Source organism: Schistocerca serialis, chromosome 2, assembly GCF_023864345.2.
Source record: "Schistocerca serialis cubense isolate TAMUIC-IGC-003099 chromosome 2, iqSchSeri2.2, whole genome shotgun sequence".
In the NCBI taxonomy this organism is placed as follows: Eukaryota; Metazoa; Arthropoda; class Insecta; order Orthoptera; family Acrididae; genus Schistocerca; species Schistocerca serialis.
Window position 1 is genome coordinate 973,881,937 of NC_064639.1, and position 21,550 is coordinate 973,903,486.

The window sequence follows — 21,550 nt, forward strand, 5'->3', positions numbered from 1 at the left end:
ATGAGACTTAAAACAAAGAGTAACCATAATACTGCTAAGATGTGTCTGTAATCCAGAGAACAAATAAAATACACTTATCCGAAGCCGATACTTCCGACACAGTCTTTTGAGCTTCTCTTCCCTTCTCGGTTACCAATAACAGTATTAAAATATTTTATCCGAGAGCTCATGAGGGAGGAATTTGTGGAAACCACCAGTTCATGCGGTACATGAAGCTATGAGAGAACTGTTCCACTCAGGGAAAGTAAGCTACTGCAAAAGCATAGTAATCATATACAAAGGTATGTTTCTTGCGATGTCAAAATATCATTCGTGTTCACAGCATCTCTGTGTAGCAAAATTATGCGACACGTCACTGAGCCATAAGAAACCGCACTACGGAAACACAAACTACTCTTCTAAGACTCAATTTCACGAATGGGCAGGACTTTTATAATCTGAACATTGATTTTCCACGAGATTTAACTGTGTTTAGAAGCTTGTTAAGGACGAACCGCTGCGTGACCGGTCGGCGACTTCTCGTTAAGAGAGTACCTGGGGCGTGGGAGACGAGCGGCGGTGTTGAGTTCATTGTGCCTCAGGCCGCCTGACGTGGCTGCACCGCGCTGCCACCTGGCGCCAGTTTTCAGACCTATGGGTAGCTCGGCATATCTCTGCGACGTATCTTTGTGAGCGAAGTGTTTTGTGAGGTCATGGAAAGTGATGCGAAAAGGATGCGTGTGGCAGGAACGCTGTGCGGGCAATTTTTGAAAAATACTGTGTAAGGTACGGTTTAAATATTTCATTTTGTGTCACGTAAGATATTCTGACAACAAAGATTTTGCAGTAGCTTAAGTTTAGAAACCTCTTTCACGAGAATCCGCGTTAGTGAGTTTAAAGTGACAAGCAGAGGTGTCATGCGTGTGTTGTTTTAGTGAGCCGTGCCGGACGTAAACTGTTGGAATATTTGTATGTGCAAATATTATAGTATCACAGACGACCTTTTCCAAAGTTTAAAGACTTTTGCCTCCTGCGAGGTGTTTGGTTTGGTTATAAAAGCTATATTCTTGTCCCGTTACGTGAAGATACGTAAGATAGGCGAGTGCACACGTAGAATTTTGCGGTACAATGTATTTGTTTGAAGATGACGTATCAAGCGTAAGTTTGACGTACATCTGGGTCGCTCAGTTGCTTTTACAACATTTAGTTTCACAGCAGTAATCCTCAAGCTCAACTGAAAAATTTGTTTGAATACGAGGAACCGAGTTGTACAAAGCTTGATTCTCTAAGTGTGCATTTTGATATTACTAATACACGTAAGTGTGTTATGTTTTAAACTGCTGCAGTGAGACGCGGACTTTGAGTGGCGGTATTTTCTTATTTTTGTTCAAAAGTGCGCTGCTTACGTGCCGAAAAAAGCTCCGTAACCACTTACAGTTTATCGTCATCTGTCATTTATCAACTTCTTAAATTCAGGGGCATAAAATATCACAGCTTCTACGTCTCAAACAGCGCAGCTATCTCGCCTTGTTAGTTGACATTAAAAGAATACATTTCACCAAATACATGGACACCGAGCATTTCTTGGCGCTAAATGTGAATTAGAATCTTCAGACATGTAAAATATCTCCATTTATTGTAGCATCATGTGAGAAAGCCGATTGCTGTTTATAGTCCAGTCGAGGAAGCTTATCGGTATTTTTTATTCTGCGTACGACATTCATCGTTACTAATGATACAATTTTTATCAGAGACATTAACGCAGTAGTGCCGCGTAACATATTTGTGATTCCGAATTCTAATTACTTTAACAGTCTGTGGATAGCGTCCCGAATGAAGTGCGTGAAAGAAAAACAGAATCATTTTCTCAGCGATTGACCAAGAACGTTGTGAGTGATGATTAGTACACGTCTTTGTTTGGCACTGTTAAGCGAAAAAGGAAAGCTTTATTGGTTGGAAACGCATGTATGAGAATGACAACACGAAATGATACAGGTTGACATTTTTGTAACTGTTGGTGCCGGCTGTGTAAGTGAAGAATTGTCAACAGCATGAGTAAAACGAGAAAAAAATATTTTATTGAAATTCCATCCCATTATCTAACCTTATACGTACGTTTTCAACGAATAAAACTGAACAGTTAGGCTAATATGGAAACGTATCTGAGAGATAAATAACTGCTAGTCTGGCAGACGCAGTGTTATCTAAGCAATCATTTAAACACAAAAACACACGCAATAATTGGATGATCTTTCTTTAGTCACACTTTACGTGGTTCTCTTTTTCTGAAAATCCTAAATTTTCATAGTGTGATACACCATGCTAATAATATTTATGGTTAACATTAATATATTAGTATGTTTTGATGATATGCATGCTTAAGGATGCATCCGGAATCGAAGTCTCTTTAATTGTAATGCCCAAACAAGTATGTGTAAAAAAATTGTATAGTTATGAAGGATTGGGCCTATACTGAATTGCATCAACATTTGTTTCAGGTTTGAAATCAAGAATACGTGAATTTGAAGACACATGACCACATTTCGTTTTAGTCCGGACAAGACTTCGTAATTTAATTCCCCCCCCCCCCCCTTCACACATCCCAGTTTCAGATGTTCCATAAGTTGCACATGCTATAATCAGTGAAGTAGCAAGTTGAGTGTTCAGAGCCCTGTGCACAATGTTTCGGACTAAAGTGCGCTTCCACACTTGCAAAGTTATATTAGTGACCTCACTGGTGTGGCTGCTGGTGTTTGTGGGGATACTGACATACTACTCAGACTGCACAGTCGGTGGCAATGGTTGGGGATGTGCAGTGCCATCACACCCGCCTGCCGCTCCTGCGGCTCTTTCAGGCAGCAGTGTTGACTCGAGACAGGGGGCACATGGATTTGAGGCACTAGAACGAGGAGACCATGCAGTGCAGCACAAGGAGTCCCAGCAGACTGAAGGTTTTGGACGGTACCCACTGTCAAAACTGAAGCGGTGGTGGCCAGCGGCTTCTGTACCAGAAGTGCACGGTTCACCAGGTGAGAGGGGGAAACCAGTGGTAGTGCCATCAGATCAAGAAGCTGTCATGAAAGAGAAGTTCAAGCTGAACCAGTTCAACCTGCTGGCCAGTGACATGATCTCGCTGAACCGATCCCTGACTGATGTCAGACTAGAGGGGTAAGTTGCACCTTATAACACTCACAGTTTTCATCTGTAGGCTCTCTCTCTCTCTCTCTCTCTCTCTCTCTCTCTCTCTCTCTCTCTCTGTGTGTGTGTGTGTGTGTGTGTGTGTGTGTGTGTGTGTGTGTGTGTGTTTTACTAATTGCTTTCCTTTAGTTTATTTGTCAAATAATCTCTCTATTGGTCGGTGTAACAACAATGCAGCCACGTTGTACTGTGGTTATATATTAAAAACTAGATGAAGCAGAGCTATGTTTTCAAACAATTCCTGTCTGTTGCAAAACAAACTGAAAACAACTATCAAAAGTCTGAAAAACCACGAGTCATCTTTATGTACATGTGGACAAAAAGTGAAAAAAAAATCTTTGGGGGTGCGACTTTGGCGGCACAGAATATTATCACTGCTTTTCTTCATGTCAGCTTTCTCGCCAGTCTCTGGAGAGAAGTTACAGGTTTTGAATCTAAAGTGGTTTCTGGGAGTCTGTTAATGGAACTGTAAGCTTGCTTTGTGTGTTTAGTATAAATCATGATTTCACCTCAAATGTTTGCTACCCCACATGAAATACCATTGTGGGACCACTTTTGAAGTTAATATTAGTCAACTGTAAGGAATAAGATGCTTAGATAAGAGATTTTGTGTTGCATGTTGGTTAATTGTTTAGCCAGAACACTTTAAATTTGCATTATGAAGCCTTCAGCCAGACAATATATAGGCCAGTGGAAATGACATACAGTTTTGGGATGTATATAATTATCAGGAAAGTGGTTGCTAAGCTGAGATTCATTTGGAGTATTATCGGTGTATTAATTTATGAAGTTAGTTACTCACAGAATATTTTTTTGAGCCATTCAGGGAGACTGAACACTCAAAATGAACACTTTGAGTTCCACAGGAAACTGGGTAGAGAAAAGATTGAAATAAGTGATGGTGATGTGGTCTTTAGCCAGCAACAACAAACTTCTGTATGTGTTGCTACAATATGTGTATTTTACATCCCAGAATTGATTTCTTCAAAACTGAAGGACCCACATTTCTTCCAGTACCTGCTGAATAATGGCTAGAATTTTTCAACTAGTTGTCCATGGATTACAGTATCCACATTTGTTCTTGGCAAGCTATTCTACAGTTAGTGATGGAGGGTGCATAATGTACTAGCAAGATTCCCCCCCCCCCCCCCCATCCCCACCACTTACAGATTTTTTTTTTTTTTCCCCCCCCTCATGTGCATTTACATGTATGTCTGAGTTTCTCTAATACAATATCACTGTCATGTGAGTTGTACAAGAGTTACTCATTTCTTGGAATTTTAAGAGTAGCCTACATTTTTCCACAAGGTGTAAAACCTCTCTGGAGGACTTCCTGAAACGGTTGACTGTAGCAGTGACATTTTTACAGTGTTAAAGAAATCTGTAATTTGACTCTCCCATGTCGGAAGTAGTGAATAATATGATAGAGCTTCGACTGGCGACACTACGAAGAAGGTAATCATATGCCAGCACTATAAACATCGTGACGAATATGACATCACGTTAAAAACTTTTGAAGTAGCAGTGTTCCTGCAGGAATAGCAAGGTTTTAGGTAAGGACATAACTGTATTAAGATGCAAAAATGAGATGGAATGCAGTTTCCTTACATGCTTGGTCAGGACAGCAACATAAATGTGCATCAGTATTCGATAATGTTTTAGATATTGCTAGTAAGCAATTTTGTTACCAGCTACTGGTATAAAACATGTACATCTAATAAACAGTCTTTATTTTGCCTGGAAGTTGGACTGTTGCACTGAAGAAACCAGTGTAAGACAACATGGCCGTCACTGTCCAAATGAAGAATATGTGCGATCCGTGTTAGAGTCTGTGAAAGATCTCTGGCAGTTGCAGGCTGCTCCAAACATCTGCTCCAATCAGTCATGTAACACAGTTTTGTATGTGTCTTTCTGGGAATGCCTCAAATGTTGTAACACCTCTGTAGTTGACTGTTGTGTTTGCCTGTACCCGTTTGTGCTTCACAGTTGAAAGCTGGCAACGACACTGCCAGTTATCAAGGATCTTCTTTCACTGACCCTACTGTAGTTTCACAGACTAAAGAAAGCATTGTACAGTTCGTCTTCTGAGTGGTTTATTTTGTACAAAATTCACTCACTTTTTAGTACTAATATGTACTTATGCTTTGGATCTGCAGTTATTGCGTGGAGTATCTGGAGATTGTAAATAATGTGATACTGCACTGACAGTCTGATGACGACATTAATGGCACAGAGATGAGAGCACCAAGAAGTGACCAATAGATGATGCCACTAATGATACAGAAACATTAGTGAACCAAAAAACCGCAAAGTAATGTGATTCACCTCAAAACATATTAAAAACTTGAAAAATATTAGGTCTCAAGAATATCATTTTGCCATGGACGTAATTATAACTGCAGAAAACGTAATATGTAAAAAATGTATCTGTGGTGTGTGCCCTTTTGGACAAGTTCAAATGAGCATGCATGATTTTGATCAAGTGGCCATTATGAATTAACACAATGTCTGTAATTCCTTTGTGTCTTACAAAAAAAATGTTTCTCACTTTTTTTCAATCTAACCTAAGGGTTGCATTATATTACAGATCAGTTGACATCTCTACCTTCATTTAAGAAAAAATAGCTTTTGTATTGTAACATTTTTGTTGGCTTTGCCAACTCTCAACTAAGCTACCACCTTTCTGTTTAACAAAGACCTCAGGTTATACTACAGGTCAGTCTGTCACTCGAATAGCCACTAAAAACAAAAGTGCAAAACAGAATAGCAGTATTGTGATCTACAATACAATTGCCATCTCCTATAGACCTGTGTACCGGTAGAACTACCATACAACACATTATAAGCTACCACCCACAATAATGAAATATCTTGGGGCTTATTATTAAAGAACACAAATGATATTTGTACAACTAAAACATACAAACTAAAACATTACAGGTGCCAGTTACGTAAGATATGATGTACTTTAAAGAATACACCGATGATCTGCATTATTCACAAGATCTGAGTAACTTATTTTTTTATGAGAGAAGTTATACAAGGTAAGCAGTAATTGGGAAAGGCATAGGTGTAAAATTGTGGCCTGATATTAGTGAGCAGCTGCATTCACATCCTGATTCAGTTACAAAGATTTAAGTATCTTCAGCTTACATAATGTGCTTTAACATAATACTAGAACTGTTGTTTTAAAATACTTACAGATGTTCATTTGATCAGGTATTGTGCCTTTCAGTAAACAATCTCAGTGACTCATCATTAAACTGCCAAAGTGACTAAAGAAGTATCATATTTTATTTGTTTGATGGAGCACTTTCAGAGAAAAAAACTAAGCATCTAGAATGCTTGCACATCTCTATGATGCAGAACACACTGTGCAGGCTATTAAAATTATTTTCTCTCTTACTGTTTGTGGAAGATGCATGAAATCCATAGTTCTCGGTTGTTAGTAGCCTTCTGTGCAGCATGAATTTTGTCCAATTTTATGATTGTGGCTTCTAAGCAAGATGTATGTTGGAAGGAATAACATTTCTCTTGACTCATGTTGATATTTTGAGAATAAGGCTCTTCACAATGTATAATAATATCCAGCTTGTAATTTCTCCTGTTGGAATTTGTTGAATGTTTATAGGATTCTTTTGCACTTGCTAAAAAATTCCAGGCAGCACTAAAAACTTGGTTGGTTAATTGAATTTTAAGCTATCTTCTTGGAGACTGGATTTCACTTTCTTCCAATACATCTGTCTGGCATCTACCTTTCCCAAGGCTAGATTTATGTGGAATTACAACCTAAAGTCACATGATAACTATTTTGTGAATCCAGTGTACACCCATAGAGTAGTTGCTCCAGGCTCTACTTCTTTGGTTTGTCTTGTAACAGATGTTTTGCTGTACAGTGAAGTATGTGGTGGCATAACAGTTGATTGAAAAATGTGTTGAGGGTTAAACTCTGTCTGTGACATTGTAGGGCAAGTTAGGTAAAACTAACCGTAGTAGCTAAAATTATAGTCACAAATTTTATGTCAGTCGGTTGCATTATTTTATCTTGCTCAAAAGAGTATCAGCGAGCACTGAACTTCTGACTGGAAGGATCCGAACATCTTTATGGCTACTAGTTGGGGTCTACTGTGAATTCTGTTTGCTTTTTAGCTGAAAGCCGAGATGTTTCCAAAAAGACTCACAACTTTGTTGTTCAAAAGTTGGTTGCTACTCTTGACTGAATGGTTGCTCAATGGATGAGATATTAAATAGGCTTTTGCAGTCAGTTGATATGTAACTTTCAAATAGGCTAGTGTGTTGGATTTCATATCATTCCTGGACTTGATGGAAAGTAGATTTACCAAAAATGTGTGTCTACTCTAATTAAAAATGGAGATGATAACAATGACAGAGTGCTTTAACTGCCTGATAGATAATCTTAATGTGCCCTCCACCCAGTAAAGTGGCTTTTACTCAAATGAGAGTAACTTTTACTATCAGCTCTGTGTGAAGCTAATTTGGCCATTATAGCTTTTACGAATGTGGGTCTAGCAGGTAGTAACAATCACATTTCTGTCCTGATATACCAGTGGCTCAGCCACTTCAGCTGTCAAAGAATAGCACCAAGCGACATGGCTAATTAAGTAAATTTTAAGGAGACAGAGCAGGCACATGTGTTCTGAAAACAATGGTAAGAGATATTTGTATGGGATAATCATGCCCTTGTTAATTAATAATCTATAACAGGGTCACCTGTTATAAGGTTCCAAAAATATGGAATTTTGTGATAACAACTGAGGACATCTCATGTATGTGGACAATGTTTGTTAACACGAAAAATGCTGAATTTCACTGTTGTTCAGAGTACACTTTGAACTATAGGGGTTCCCCTGTAAACTCCCAGGAAAATCAATTCAAAAGTCAGAGGAAGGCAACAGAGCACCACCTCCGATACAGTTGTGCGTAGCAAAACACTGTGATGGTCGACCTTTGAGCTGCTGATAACCGTACTTGTTTTAGCATGTCTCCAGAAAACTTTTTTGCCTACTAGCTTTTGTTGACATCAAAGCTGTAATGCAATTCCGTGAAGATACGCTGCAGTTGTAGCAAATGTAGTTACTCATTCACATTGCTGTATGTTATGGATGCTTTATGGAAACCACTGGGTGATCAGTAGAGTCCTGTACTGAATAGAATGCAACTAAGCAACTTACCAGTGCTGGCCAGTGGTGAAATATATCTTATATTTAAAAATTTTCAGTTGTGAGCTGTTCCATTGTTCAGTATAGGGGCTCTGTGGTTAATTCGTACGAGAAAAACGAAAGAATGGTTGTCTTGGTCTAACCAAATAATGGGTGAACAACATTATTATGAAAAGGACAGACTGCTAGATTTTGCATCGCACGCAGACACAAAGAAAAGACTGCTATAAATTTAAGTTTTCGGCGAAAAGCCGTTTTTTCCGAAGTAGAATGTACATAACTCACATACACATGATCACTGTTTCTGACCAGCGTGGCCGGACTGCAATTGCTCCTGATGGGATGGTGCATCCACGCCAGATTGCTGCTCCCATGAAGCGCAGTTGCAGTCCAGACACACCAGCGAAAGACAGTGGTCGTGTGTGTGTGTGTGTGTGTGTGTGTGTGTGTGTTTTCCACTACGGAAGAAGGTCTTTTCACTGAAAGCTTAAAGGTATAGCAGATTTGTCGTTGTGCTTGTCTGCGACTCTATTGCTTCCTCTGTATGCAGAGTAGCAATCAATCCTTTTCATATTATTGTTGTTATTCCCTCCAGGACTGTACATGGAATAGTAGGTGTATTGCTCATATCATTACTGACATTTGCAATGACTCAGGTTTGTAAGCGTGTAGCTTACCAATGACGAAGGCCATCAGTCCCACTTGGCGATGTACTAGAATGGCATATGAAATTTCGGCAAGAGATGCGCTTAAGTTTTTCTTGTTTAATTTCCTTATCTGTATAACGGAAGACGCGCAATCCACTTCCCTAAAATAATGCCGAAAATTTTGTTTATAGACTGGCAGCTGAGGTTCATGGGACTTTGTACAAAATGCCCGCACGAGGTCTGTCACAAAAGAAACGTGGGTGCCACACCAAATTTTGTGGACATACCAGCCTTGATCATTTAGTGGTGGTTGCCTTCAGAGTAGGACTTCTTTGAACGCAAACGCGCCTGCACTTGTTCCTTCCACTGCCCAAAACATTTGAAGGCATGTAAAAGCTTAGAGATAAGTGCAGCCATCTGTTGCTGGGTACGGGAAATATCATTCGTTTTGCGATGCTGCGCAGACTCCGCCAGTTTTGACTTAGGGAGAGCGAGTTGACGTCTGCTGTAAAGTGCTTGTCTCCTGCCACTGACTTAATTTCGATGAAACTTACCACAACGTGAAGACGTGCTTGAAGGTCGGACACTCGCGCAATAATGCACCTCGCGGTGCATTGTTGAAGCGAACTGTGGAGCTTTTTTTGTACCAAGGTAGAAGTTTTGGACTGCAGCAACCCGTCACAGAGTCCGTTCAACTTGTGGACGGATTAAGATCATTGAGGGAACACTGATGCTTGTGACTTCAGTAGGTGACTCCTTTTAAAAACACGCTATCAATGAGTCTTTCGGTCACTAAAAATTACCTTCAACAAGTCTCAAAAGTTAATCGTGGATTTCACAAGGACTAAATACAACGTCTTTCCAGTTGTTAGAAATTTTCAAGAATGACCAGCGAACCAGGTTCTGGTTCAGGTTCTGACATCGTAGTGAAATACCCAATAGATGATGATTGTAGTGGTCTTCAGTCCGGATTCGCCTCTGAATAGCTACTGCAACCTGGAAGTACATCCATTTGAACCTGCTTATTTCTTCCTGTGTATTTTTTATGCTCCACCCTTCCTTCCATTGCCAAATTGACGAATAGTTCATGCCTTAATATGTATCCTATCAACTGCTCCCTTCTTTACATCAAGTTGTGCCATACGTTTCGTTTCTCCCCATCTCGATTCAAAACATCGTTGTTTGTTAGTCGACCGCGCGACCACTACGGTCGCAGGTTCGAATCCGGCCTCGGGCATGGACGTGTGTTATGTCCTTAGGTTAGTTAGGTTTAAGTAGTTCTAAGTTCTAGGGGACTGATGACCTCAGAAGTTAAGTCCCATAGTGCTCAGAGCCATTTTGAACCATTTGTTAGTCGAGCTGCCAGCCTAATCTCGAACGATATTCTGTAGCACCATATTTCAAAACCTTATGTCTCCTCTTGTCTGAAGTGCTTATCGCTCACATTTAACTTCCGTACCTGGCTACACGCCACACATAGCCCTTCAGAAAAGACTTTCTAACACTTAAATTTATATTAGATGCTAATAAATTTCTCTTTTAGCTTTTCTTGTTACTGCCAGTGTACATTTTACATACTCTCTACATCCTTAGTTTGCTTCCTAGATAACAAATATCGCCGGCTACTTGTGTCTTATTTCTCGATCTTATTCCCTCAGCATCGCCTTATTCGAATATTTTGTTTTACCCCTGTCTTACTTTTGTTGATCATCTTATATTCCTTTTTCAAGACATTGTCCATTCCGTTCAGATCCTCTTGCAAGTCCTTTGCTGGCTGACAGAATTACAGTGGCATCAGCAAACCTCAAAATTTGTATTTCTCCTCCCTGAATTTTAACTCCTTCTCCAAATTTTTCTTTACTGTTTGCTCAGTGTACAGACTGAATAAAATGGTGTAGGGTACAACAGTGTCTCACTCCCTTTTCAGTCAGTTCTTCACTTTCACGTCCACCAACCCTAATAACTACAGTTTCGTTTGCGTAGATGGTGTAACTTCCTGTGTTTTATCGTTGCTACCTTCAGAGTTCCAAAGAGTATATTCCAGTTAAAATCGTAAAAATAATCGTTTGTTATGTTTTCACTCGCTTTTCAGTTGATTCTATATTCTTGGAGGTACGATCGGGCTATGCAACAAGACACTAAATGAAAAACCTTTCATTTAGCTGCGTATCACGGGCCATATCCCAGAAATTGAGAGTCTTTCTCCAAGTCTGCAAATCCTGTAAATGTATGTTTGATTTTCTTCAACTTACGTAGAGTTAGTATTGCTTCGCGTGTTCCTACAGCTCTCCAGAGTTCAAACTGATCTTCCTCGAGGCCGGCTCCTATCAGTTTTTCCATTGTCCTGTAAATAATTCGTGTCAGTGATTTGCATCCATGGCTTACTAGACTGATGATTCGGTAGTATTCACACCTGTTAGCACCTGCTGTCTTTGCAGTTGGAATTGTTACATCCTTCTTGAAGTCTGAGGGTATTACCCCTATCTCATATATGCTGAAGAGCCAAAGAATCTGGTACACCTACGTAATATCGTGTAGGTCCCCCACGATCACGCAGAAGGGCCGCAACACTACGTGGCACGGACTCGACTAATGTCTGAAGTAGTGCTGGAGGGAATTGACACCACGAATCGTGCAGCTGCTTACAGGCGGTGATAAATACCAACGGGGACAGCCTCCACCAGCCTGAACAGTCCCCTGCTGACATGCAGGGTCCATGGATTCAGAAGGTTGCCCCATACCTGTACACGTCCATCCGCTCGATACAATTTGAAACGAGACTAGTCCGACCAGGCGACTTGTATCCGGTCATCATCAGTCCAATTTCGGTCTTGACGGGCCCAAGCGATGAGTGGAGCTGTGTCGTGCAGTCATCAAGGGTACGCGAGTGGGCCTTCGGCTCCGAAAGCCCATATCGATGTTTCGTTGAATGTTTTGCACGCTGGCACTTTTTGATGGCCCAGCATCGAAATCTGCAGCAATTGTCACATTGAACGATTCTCTTCAGTCGTCGTTGGTCCCGTTCTTGGAGTATCTTTTTCCGGGCGCAGCGATATCGAAGATTTGATGTTTTACCGGATTGCTTGATATTCATGGTACGCTCGTGAACTGATAGTGCGGGAAAATCCCCACTTCATCGCTACGTCGTAGATGCTGTGTCGCATCGCTCATGCGCCGACTGTAACGCCACGTTCTAACTCACTTAAATCTTGATAACGTGCCATTCTAGCTGCAGTAACCGATCTGCCAACTGCGGCATACACCTGTTTTATATAGGCGTTGCCGACCGCACCGCCGTATTCTGCCTATTAGCATATCTCTGTATTTGAATAGCATGCTTATATCAGTTTCTTTGGCGCTTCACTGTATTTTGCTTTTGCTTCCGGACAGAAAGTTGTTTGGGGCGGTAAAGATAAATGGGATACCATGAATATACAGTGTGATACGTACTAACGTTTATAAACCTCCGAAATGGCGCTGGGACAAATGATTAAATGTGACACACATGGGGTCGCAAATGTCGGGAAATACTCCAAAAGTGGATGACAAATGTTGAACGTGTGACGTCACCAGATGAAGTTCCTCCCCGCACGTGCTGCGGTTGAGCCAATCGGTCTTTCGCACTTGAACATCCCAACCCAAGTCAAGAGTTCGCGTCGACTTTAGCGCGTGCAGTTCAAGATTTGAGTCTTGCGTTTGGCATTTTTCTTTTCATTGCGTTAGACAGTTCTGTATTGACATTTAGGTAAAATTTATTTTATTTGCCCGTCTCGCGGCCTCCGTTGGTTTATTGCAAAGTAAAGTACAAGAAAAACATACCGTATTGCTTCACAAGTAAATGGGTATAAGCTTCCGAATTATGTCCTTACTAGTAAATGTCATGTTTTCTATACTAAATAATGTGTGTAAACAATAAAGAAGAGATGTAAGGAATAGAAAATAAGAACAGCTTTTACTTGGTTTCAACGAGGCATTTACAACAGATCACATTTACAAAAGGTGTTGGAAATATGCCTGGTTTGCTCGTGTGGAAGTATTGCATCGCTTAGTCATCCCTTCACGCCCATGCTTGCCCGCTGCACGTGCGGCGAGGTAAGTCATCTGGTGACGTTACATGCTGAACATTTGTCTTCTATTTTTGGGATATTTCCAGACATTTTCGGTCCGTGAGCCTTATATTAAATTACTTGTCTCAGCGTCATCTACGTCGCTTCGGGGGTTTTTATACGTTAATAAGAATCGCCCTGTATACTGCCTGACAAAAATTAGGCACCTGGAAGCGGAGGTGAAATGAAACGTGACTGGCTGAGATTGTATGTGATGTTATTCCAATGATTACAAAATCAAATTTACAACCAACTGGCGAGTTTAAACCCACTTACCAGTATGATGTTGCACTCCACCCTCGGCCTGAATGGATGCACTGCTTCGATTGGGAAGGGTGCCACAAAACCGTTTTATCCTGTCCTGAGACAAGCTGGTCCATAATTGGCGTATCAGGTACTTGATACCTTGAACGTTAAAACTGAGTTGACTTCCGAGCTGGCGTCACACACATTCTATAGGGGACAGATATAGGAATCTTTGTGGCAGCTGAACTACCACAACATCACGCATACAGCTAAAAGAGACACGTACCGTGTGTGGACGGGCATTGTTCTGTTGAAAAATGGCACCACACGTTGGCGCATGAGAGGTCTACATGTGAAGTCCCAGCATGTCTGTGGCATACCGCCGTGTCCTGTTTCCTGCATCACTACTAGCCGTGACCTGAGGTCATACCCGATGGCTCCCCCTACCATGAGACAAGGAGTAACACAGCTGTGCTTTCCAAGAGATCGGAAGAATGCGATCTCATCCAACGTCGCTGCCACATTCGCAGACGATTGTCATCAGGTGTAGTGTCATTCATCGGTGAACAAAAGCTGACGTCATTCCTTAGCTGTTCAAACATTTATATTGGCTGCTAGATGCGACTTAAGAAAAACACTTGGTTCAAAGAAGCTATCAGGCACTCAATATATCCATATGTAATGTAGTGGCAGAACACTGAAAAAATTTGGAAATTTCTGGGAAGTTCCTATGGGACCAGACTGCTGAGTTATCGGTCCCTAGGCTTACACACTACTTAATCTAACTTTAACTTACGCTAAGGACAAAAAACACACACACACACACACACACACACACACACACACACACACACACACACACACACCCATGCCCGAAGGAGGACTTGAACCTCCGACGGGTGGCGCCGCATGAAACGTGGCAAGGCGCCCAAGACCGCGCGGCAACCCCGCGCGCCCAGGAAACTGGAGAAAAGCCACAATATTATTTCATTGCTGATGACACACTCAACCTTCAAATATTTAACGGCGCCCGTGTGAATGTATGGAGCGACCTAAGATAGGACGACGACATAAATCCAGTTGTGGAAAGGGCAGATGGTAAGCTAAATTCACTGAAAGGAACCTATTGTATGTATGCGTGGTGCCTGTTCCTTCGGACATGCGCGTTCATAAAACTGATTCGCCTAGATGGACAATGGATCCACCTTCTTCTATGCTAATGTAAAAGTCCGTCCGACCTCCTGCAGAACTCTTGAGTAGCGAACATGGAGAAAATGGACAAGGACTGCGGATAGATATCGCCCGGTGGGATTGTGGGTCGGCCGGAAGGCGTGCCGAGATATCTGCGCAGTTGTGACAACACTGTGTTCCGGGTGGCGCAGTGGTTAACGCACCTGCCTAGGAAGCAGGCGATCCCGGGTTCGAATCCCGGTCCGGTAACATTTTCCACTCATCGCCGCTGATTCCACGTAATGTACCGTTGCAGCGCACGTCAGTAATCCCTTCCCTTTCCTTCCCCCCCCCCCCCCCCCCCCCCGCTCCCCCCACCTTCAATTTCCTTATAATGGAACCTATTGTGTCGCTCAGCAGCCTTTAATACTAGTTTGATGCATTATTGTTGCTTGTCAGGAATCTTTATTTTATTATAGCTTCTTCATCCTGCGTCGCGTATCAGCATCTTCCTTCCACCATCCTTTGAAATCCAGCTCTCAGGAGCGATTCGTGTCGTAATAGAAGATAGTCCATACGAAACGGGTATTGCTTTAAACACTCGTTCAACTGATTTTTGAGTATTGTGCGGGACCCTCACCAAGTTACCTTAATAAACAAGTAAGACGGGATTTAGAGAAGAGCTCAGAGCTTTTTTTATTGATTGGAGACTACTGAAATTCTCAGCGAATTCTAGTGAAGGATGTGAAACAAAAGTTATTCCAGGTTTACTCTTAAAAATGCGATGGCGAACTTTCAGCCAAAATTCAAGAAACATGTTACTTCTTCACACGTACATCTCGCACAGTGACCATTTCTACAAAATTACGTAATTCCTCTCTACACAAAAATGTGTTGATAGCTGCGCTTCTCGCCCACAAATACAGCGAGAGTAAAATCACACTTGAACAAAATATGCCGTCTGCCACAAGTCGTAGGAAGCCTGGGGAGTAAATATGTAGTTGCAAATTTGGCATTCTTTGTCTGTTACAAGGGGTTAAAGATACTAATTTAATCGAGGGCATTTGCACACCGTAAAGTCAGTTTGTATTTGTCTGCGCCTCAGTTCCTAGGCAGCTACTGCAATAACGAAATGTTTATCTTGCAATTTTCAACCCAAAAAAGTCTGAAATAGCTTCTAATGCTACTGCTGAACCATCTAACGAAGCAGGCAATTTCTGTAGCACAAAATCAGATGTTAGTGCTAGCAGATGCATCGCAGTGCTATGAGCTTGGCCCATTACCGATAGTTATACAGTAGCAGCAACTTAAAATTTTCCTGGTTCCCACGAAAACAACTGTGAGCGGCTTGGTGGTTCGTTAATGATCCAGTCTTGTTTCGTCAACCAACGCTAGAATACCGTTACGCTCTGGAAAAAACCTCTCCTAAAACAGGTGTTCGTTTATGGCCTACCCTGCGGCTTCAAGACACGAATGCCTCCTTAGTTTCCTGTTTGTTCCATCGCCTGATGGCACATGCCTCTTACGTCACTGCCGGTAGTATTTCGCTGAAACTACACATTAAAAGCTGAAAACGTTGACGACCGTTCTTGAAGCACCATTTCACGTTTATAGCACGTAGATATACAGAACTGCGGAGAAAGACGCTCATACGTAGGAGTAGTAGAGGTGGTATTCTCGATGTTTTATGCCCTTCTTTACATCAGTGCAGCAGACGATCCATTCTACAAGAAACTACTGCTCGAGTACACACGACCCCTCACGTCAGTGAGTAACTTCAAAAACAAACAGTTCAGCTTTCACACTGTGGTACAGTTGCTTCCCGCAGTCCTTTTATCGAAATACCTGTTGCCCTAAAAGTAGCTTTACAGGCAGAGCTACCATTAATTTCGAATGCAGCACATACACACCACGGTTAAAAATTTCCCCATTCGTTGTGTGTGCTGCTGTATTGCTTCGTGGGGCAATGACTGACCGTATTTTCCTTAGGTTAGCTCTATCAATGAAAAAGTACATTTTGTACTCTTTAAGCAGTTTCTGTTCCCTACTTTGAATATTGCGTTGCTGCATAAGTGCTTCGCGTTTTTCCATAAGTTTAATAGACGCAACAGATACAAAATAACAGAATTTAGTCATCAATAATATATTATCTTTCATTGTCTCTCACAACTATAGAGATCACGTGGTTTTAGTGTGAATTCATCGAGCCGTGTTCGAGGCGCATTTTCCGTGAAAGTTGTTCGCTAGAGAGCGGAAAAGGTGAAAATCTGAGGGTGCAAGATCAGCTGAATAAGGTGGGTGCGGAATGACTTCCCAAGCCAACTCTTGTATCGTGTTTTTGTCAGTCTTGCAGAATGCGGACGTGAGTTATCGTGAAGTAGCATCACTTCACGCAGTCTTACTGATCGTCGTTCTCGGATTGCGTCTGCAAGACGTCTCAGTTGCTGACAACAAATGTCAGCAGTTCGTAGTACGCCACACTGTTGCTGTTCAACCAGATGCATAACATTATCTTTTGTGGACGCGCGCAGGTCTTTTTACGGGAAGTTGCTGCTTTGTTTGGGCTCAGTCATTCCTCCCTTTCCCTTATGTTAGCATAGACACCATTTGTCGTGAACAGTAACGATAGGAGGTAGGAAAGGCGGATGTTGTTCATGAGTCAATTGATTACGAGCAAGCAGCAATGCAAATATGACCACCCGCTGAGTTTTGTGATTTTGGCTTACGGCATGCGGTACCCACACACTCGATTTCTGATCTTTTCCCATTGGAAGCAAATGCCGCACGATGGCAGAATGATCACAGTTCATCACATTTGCCAGTTCTCGAGTACACTGACGTGGATCATTGTGGATTAATGCATTTAAACGATCTTCTTCAAACCCCGAATGTCTTCCCGAACGTGGAGAATCACTGACGTCAAAACGATCCTCCTTAAAACGGGAAAATCATTTGCTTGTTGTGCTCTGTCCAACTGCATTATCGCCATACACGGCGCAAATGTTTCTGGCTGCCTCCGCTGCTGTCACCCCTCTGTTGAACTCCGACAGAAAAATATGTCTGAAATGTTCCGAGTTCTCCACTTGGCACTCTATTTTCTAGCGTCCACAACTGCACTCACTGTATCTTGAGACGATAAAATGACAATAAGTAAACTCGAGTAGCAACAGTGAAATACAAATAGAAAATGACAGTCGATAAATAAATCCATAGCAACCGAAATACCAACATGCAAAACAAAAACGCAACGAACTTATGCACCAACCAAATACTTACTTGAAGCTGGTATCTGTACAGACACCATTGGTGATCTTGTTGTTCACAAAGAATGAAATTACAATGAAATAAGACCTTTAGCTGCTTACAGACGTTGATATATATCAACGGTGACAGTTGAAAAATGTGTACCCCGACCGGCGCTCGAACCCGGGACCACCCGCTTATATGGCGGGCGCGCGCTCTATCTTTTTCTTTTCTTTTTTCATTTTGTTCGTTGTTGATCGTTGTGTTTGGTCGTTGCGGACGTCACATGACATCCGTTCAAGTTCGTAGTTGATCCTTTCACTCAGTTTTTTATTACAGAGGCCAACCAGCTTTCTGATCGAACACGCTGAGCTACCGTGCCAGCAAGTGATTGAGCCACCGAGGACACAGACGATAGTGCGACTGCAGGGACTTATCTCTGGCACGCTCCCCGTGAGACCCACACTTTCCAACTTTCTGTCCACGCACTACATTTGTAGTGCCACCGGATTTCATTGTAATTTCATTCTTCGAGAGCTGCAAGACCACCAATGGCATCTGTTCTTTCGGACATGTCCGAAGTAATGAGTGTAATGGACAGGGGCACTACTAATGTAGTGTGTGGACAACAAGTGGGAAATGTGGGTCTCACGGGGAGCGTGTCAGAGATAAGACACTGCAGTCGCACTATCCTCTGTGTCCTCGATGGCTCAGCTGGATTGAGTGTCTGCCGTGTAAGCAGAAGATCCCAGGTTCGAGTCCCGGTCGTGGCACACATTTTTCAACTGTCGCCGTTGGTTTTTATCAATGCCTGTAAGCAGCTACAGGTCTGATTTCATTGTAATTTCAACCTAATACTTTGTCGAAACCGTTTTATTTGATTATTTCCTGTCTGGTTCAAATGGCTCTGAGCACTGTGGGACTTAACTTCTGAGTCACCAGTCCCCTAGAAAAGTGGCGCTACGGAAGAATGGTGAGAATTAGATGGACAGATCGTTTACCCAATGAGGATGTACGCAGTAGAGTTGAGAAAAGAAGAAATTTATGGCGCAACGTGCCTAAAGGTGAGGATCGGTTGGTAAGACACATTCAGAGACATCGAAGAATCGTCAGTTCGGTAATGGAAGGAAGTGACGATGCTAATATTGTCGATGGAGACTAAGAGACTTCTGAAGTAAACAGGTTGATACGAATGTGGGTTGCAGTAGTTAACAGAATTAAGAGCCATGCACGGAATAGACTAGCGGGGAGTGCTAGTTCTCTTCGGACTAAAGACGTCAACAAAAACGTGAAGAGAATACCGCCTGCCGGGTCGTACACGCCGGTGGCTGCAGAAGCAAACACACTCGCCGTGTTCCGGCGAGTTCGTCGCGGCTTCGCGCACTTTGGGGGCGGCTCGTTATTGGGTTTTCCGGGCCATTGTGCGCGCCCGCACTGTTCGGCTCTTCTAATGGACGCGCTCACCGAGGCGAGCCCCTCTGGCTGCGCTGTGGTCAGGCGCTGCAGCCGTTCCCCTCTACCCGCTTCTGGCGCCGCGCGCTCATCCGTCACTGTCCGCCGTCTCCCTGCGTTCACACCTCGTGCGCATTTCCCCGTGAAGCGACTCGCTCCTACTCCGATTTTTGCGACCCTAAACGGCACAGGCAGTAAATAATTTTTTTTTAATTTCCTTCGTGACTTACACTGAAGAGCCAAAGAAACTGGTACACCTCCCTAATACAGGGTGTTACAAAAAGGTACGGCCAAACTTTCAGGAAAAATTCCTCACATACAAATAAAGAAAAGATGTTATGTGGACATGTGTCCGGAAACGCTTGATTTCCATGTTAGAGCTCATTTTAGTTTCGTCAGTATGTACTGTACTTCCTCGATTCACCGCCAGTTGGCCCATATTGAAGGAAGGTAATGTTGACTTCGGTGCTTGTGTTGACATGCGACTCATTGCTCTACAGTACTAGCATCAAGCACATCAGTACGTAGCATCAACAGGTTAGTGTTCATCACGAACGTGGTTTTGCAGTCAGTGCAATGTTTACAAATGCGGAGTTGGCAGATGCCCATTTGATGTATGGATTAGCACGGGGCAATAGCCGTGGCGCGGTACGTTTGTATCGAGACAGATTTCCAGAACGAAGGTGTCCCGACAGGAAGACGTTCGAAGCAATTGATCGGCGCCTTAGGGAGCACGGAACATTCCAGCCTATGACTCGCGACTGGGGGAGACCTAGAACGACGAGGACACCTGCAATGGACGAGGCAATTCGTGCAGTTGACGATAACCCTAATGTCAGCGTCAGAGAAGTTGCTGCTGTACAAGGTAACGTTGACCACGTCACTGTATGGAGAGTGCTACGGGAGAACCAGTTGTTTCCGTACCATGTACAGCGTGTGCAGGCACTATCAGCAGCTGATTGGCCTCCACGGGTACACTTCTGCGAATGAATGGTTCATCCAACAATGTGTCAATCCTCATTTCAATGCAAATGTTCTCTTTACGGATGAGGCTTCATTCCAACGTGATCAAATTGTAAATTTTCACAATGTGTGGGCTGACGAGAATCTGCACGCAATTGTGCAGTCACGTCATCAGCACAGATTTTCTGTGAACGTTTTGGCAGGCATTGTTGGTGATGTCTTGATTCGGCCCCATGTTCTCTCACCTACGCACGTTATCATGATTTCATACGGGATACTCTACCTATGCTGCTAGAACATGTGCCTTTACAAGTACGACACAACATGTGGTTCATGCACGATGGAGCTCCTGCACATTTCATTCGAAGTGTTCGTACGCTTCTCAACAACAGATTAGGTGACCGATGGATTGGTAGAGGCGGACCAATTCCATGGCCTCCACGCTCTCCTGACCTCAACCCTCTTTACTTTCATTTATGGGGGAATGTGAAAGCTCTTGTCTACGCAACCCCGGTACCAAATGTAGAGACTCTTCTTGCTAGTATTGTGGACGGCTGTGATTTACAATACTCCATTCCGCAGGGCTGCATCAGCGCATCAGGGATTCCATGCGACGGAGGGTGGATGCATGTATCCTCGCTAACGGAGGACATTTTGAACATTTCCTGTAACAAAGTGTTTGAAGTCACGCTGGTACGTTCTGTTGCTGTGTGTTTCTATTCCATGATTAATGTGATTTGAAGAGAAGTAATAAAGTGAGCTCTGACATGGAAAGTAAGCGTTTCCGGACACATGTCCACATAACATATTTTCTTTCTTTGTGTGTGAGGAATGTTTCCTTAAAGTTTGGCCGTACCTTTTTGTAACACCCTGTATAGGGACCCCCCTGCCGCAACACGACGTGGCATGGACTCGACTAGTGTCTGAAGTAGAGCTGGAGGGAATGGATTTCACGAATCCTCTAGGGCTATCAATAAATCAGTAAGAGTACGAGGTAGTGGAGATACCTTCTGAACAGCATGTGGCAAGGCTTCCCAGACATGCCCAATAATGTTCATGTCTGGAGAGTGTGGTGGGCAGCGGAAGTGTTTAAACACAGAGTGTTCCTGGAGCCGCTTTGTAACAATTCTGGATGTGTGGGGTGTCACATTGCCCTGCTGGAATTGTCCAAGTCTGTCGGAATGCACAATGGACATGAATGGATGCAGGTGATCAGACAGGATGCTTACGTACGTGTCATCTGTCAGAATAGCATCTAGACGTATTAGGGGGTCCATATCACTCCAGCTGCACACGCTTCAGACCATTACAGAGCCTCCACCTGCTTGAACAGTCCCCTGCTGGCGTGCAGGGATAATGGATTCAT

General features: G+C 42.8%; 1 protein-coding gene and 1 non-coding gene across 4 annotated transcripts in view; both read left to right on the top strand.

The window, feature by feature from the left end:
- Positions 1-631: 631 nt before the first annotated feature.
- Positions 632-21,550, top strand: part of LOC126458377 (polypeptide N-acetylgalactosaminyltransferase 5-like) — a 212,876-nt gene continuing 191,957 nt past the window's right edge. For 2 of the 3 annotated variants that reach the window (XM_050095352.1, XM_050095353.1), the window contains exons 1-2: positions 632-765; positions 2,478-3,147. In XM_050095352.1, coding sequence (XP_049951309.1) covers positions 2,660-3,147 — 488 coding nt within the window. In that variant the 5' untranslated portion in view covers positions 632-765; positions 2,478-2,659. The remainder of the gene's footprint in view (positions 766-2,477; positions 3,148-21,550) is intronic. The other variant, XM_050095354.1, reaches the window with a different exon arrangement.
- Trnap-agg (transfer RNA proline (anticodon AGG)) lies at positions 14,724-14,796 on the top strand. Its single transcript has one exon. It is a non-coding gene; the product is annotated as a tRNA-Pro (tRNA).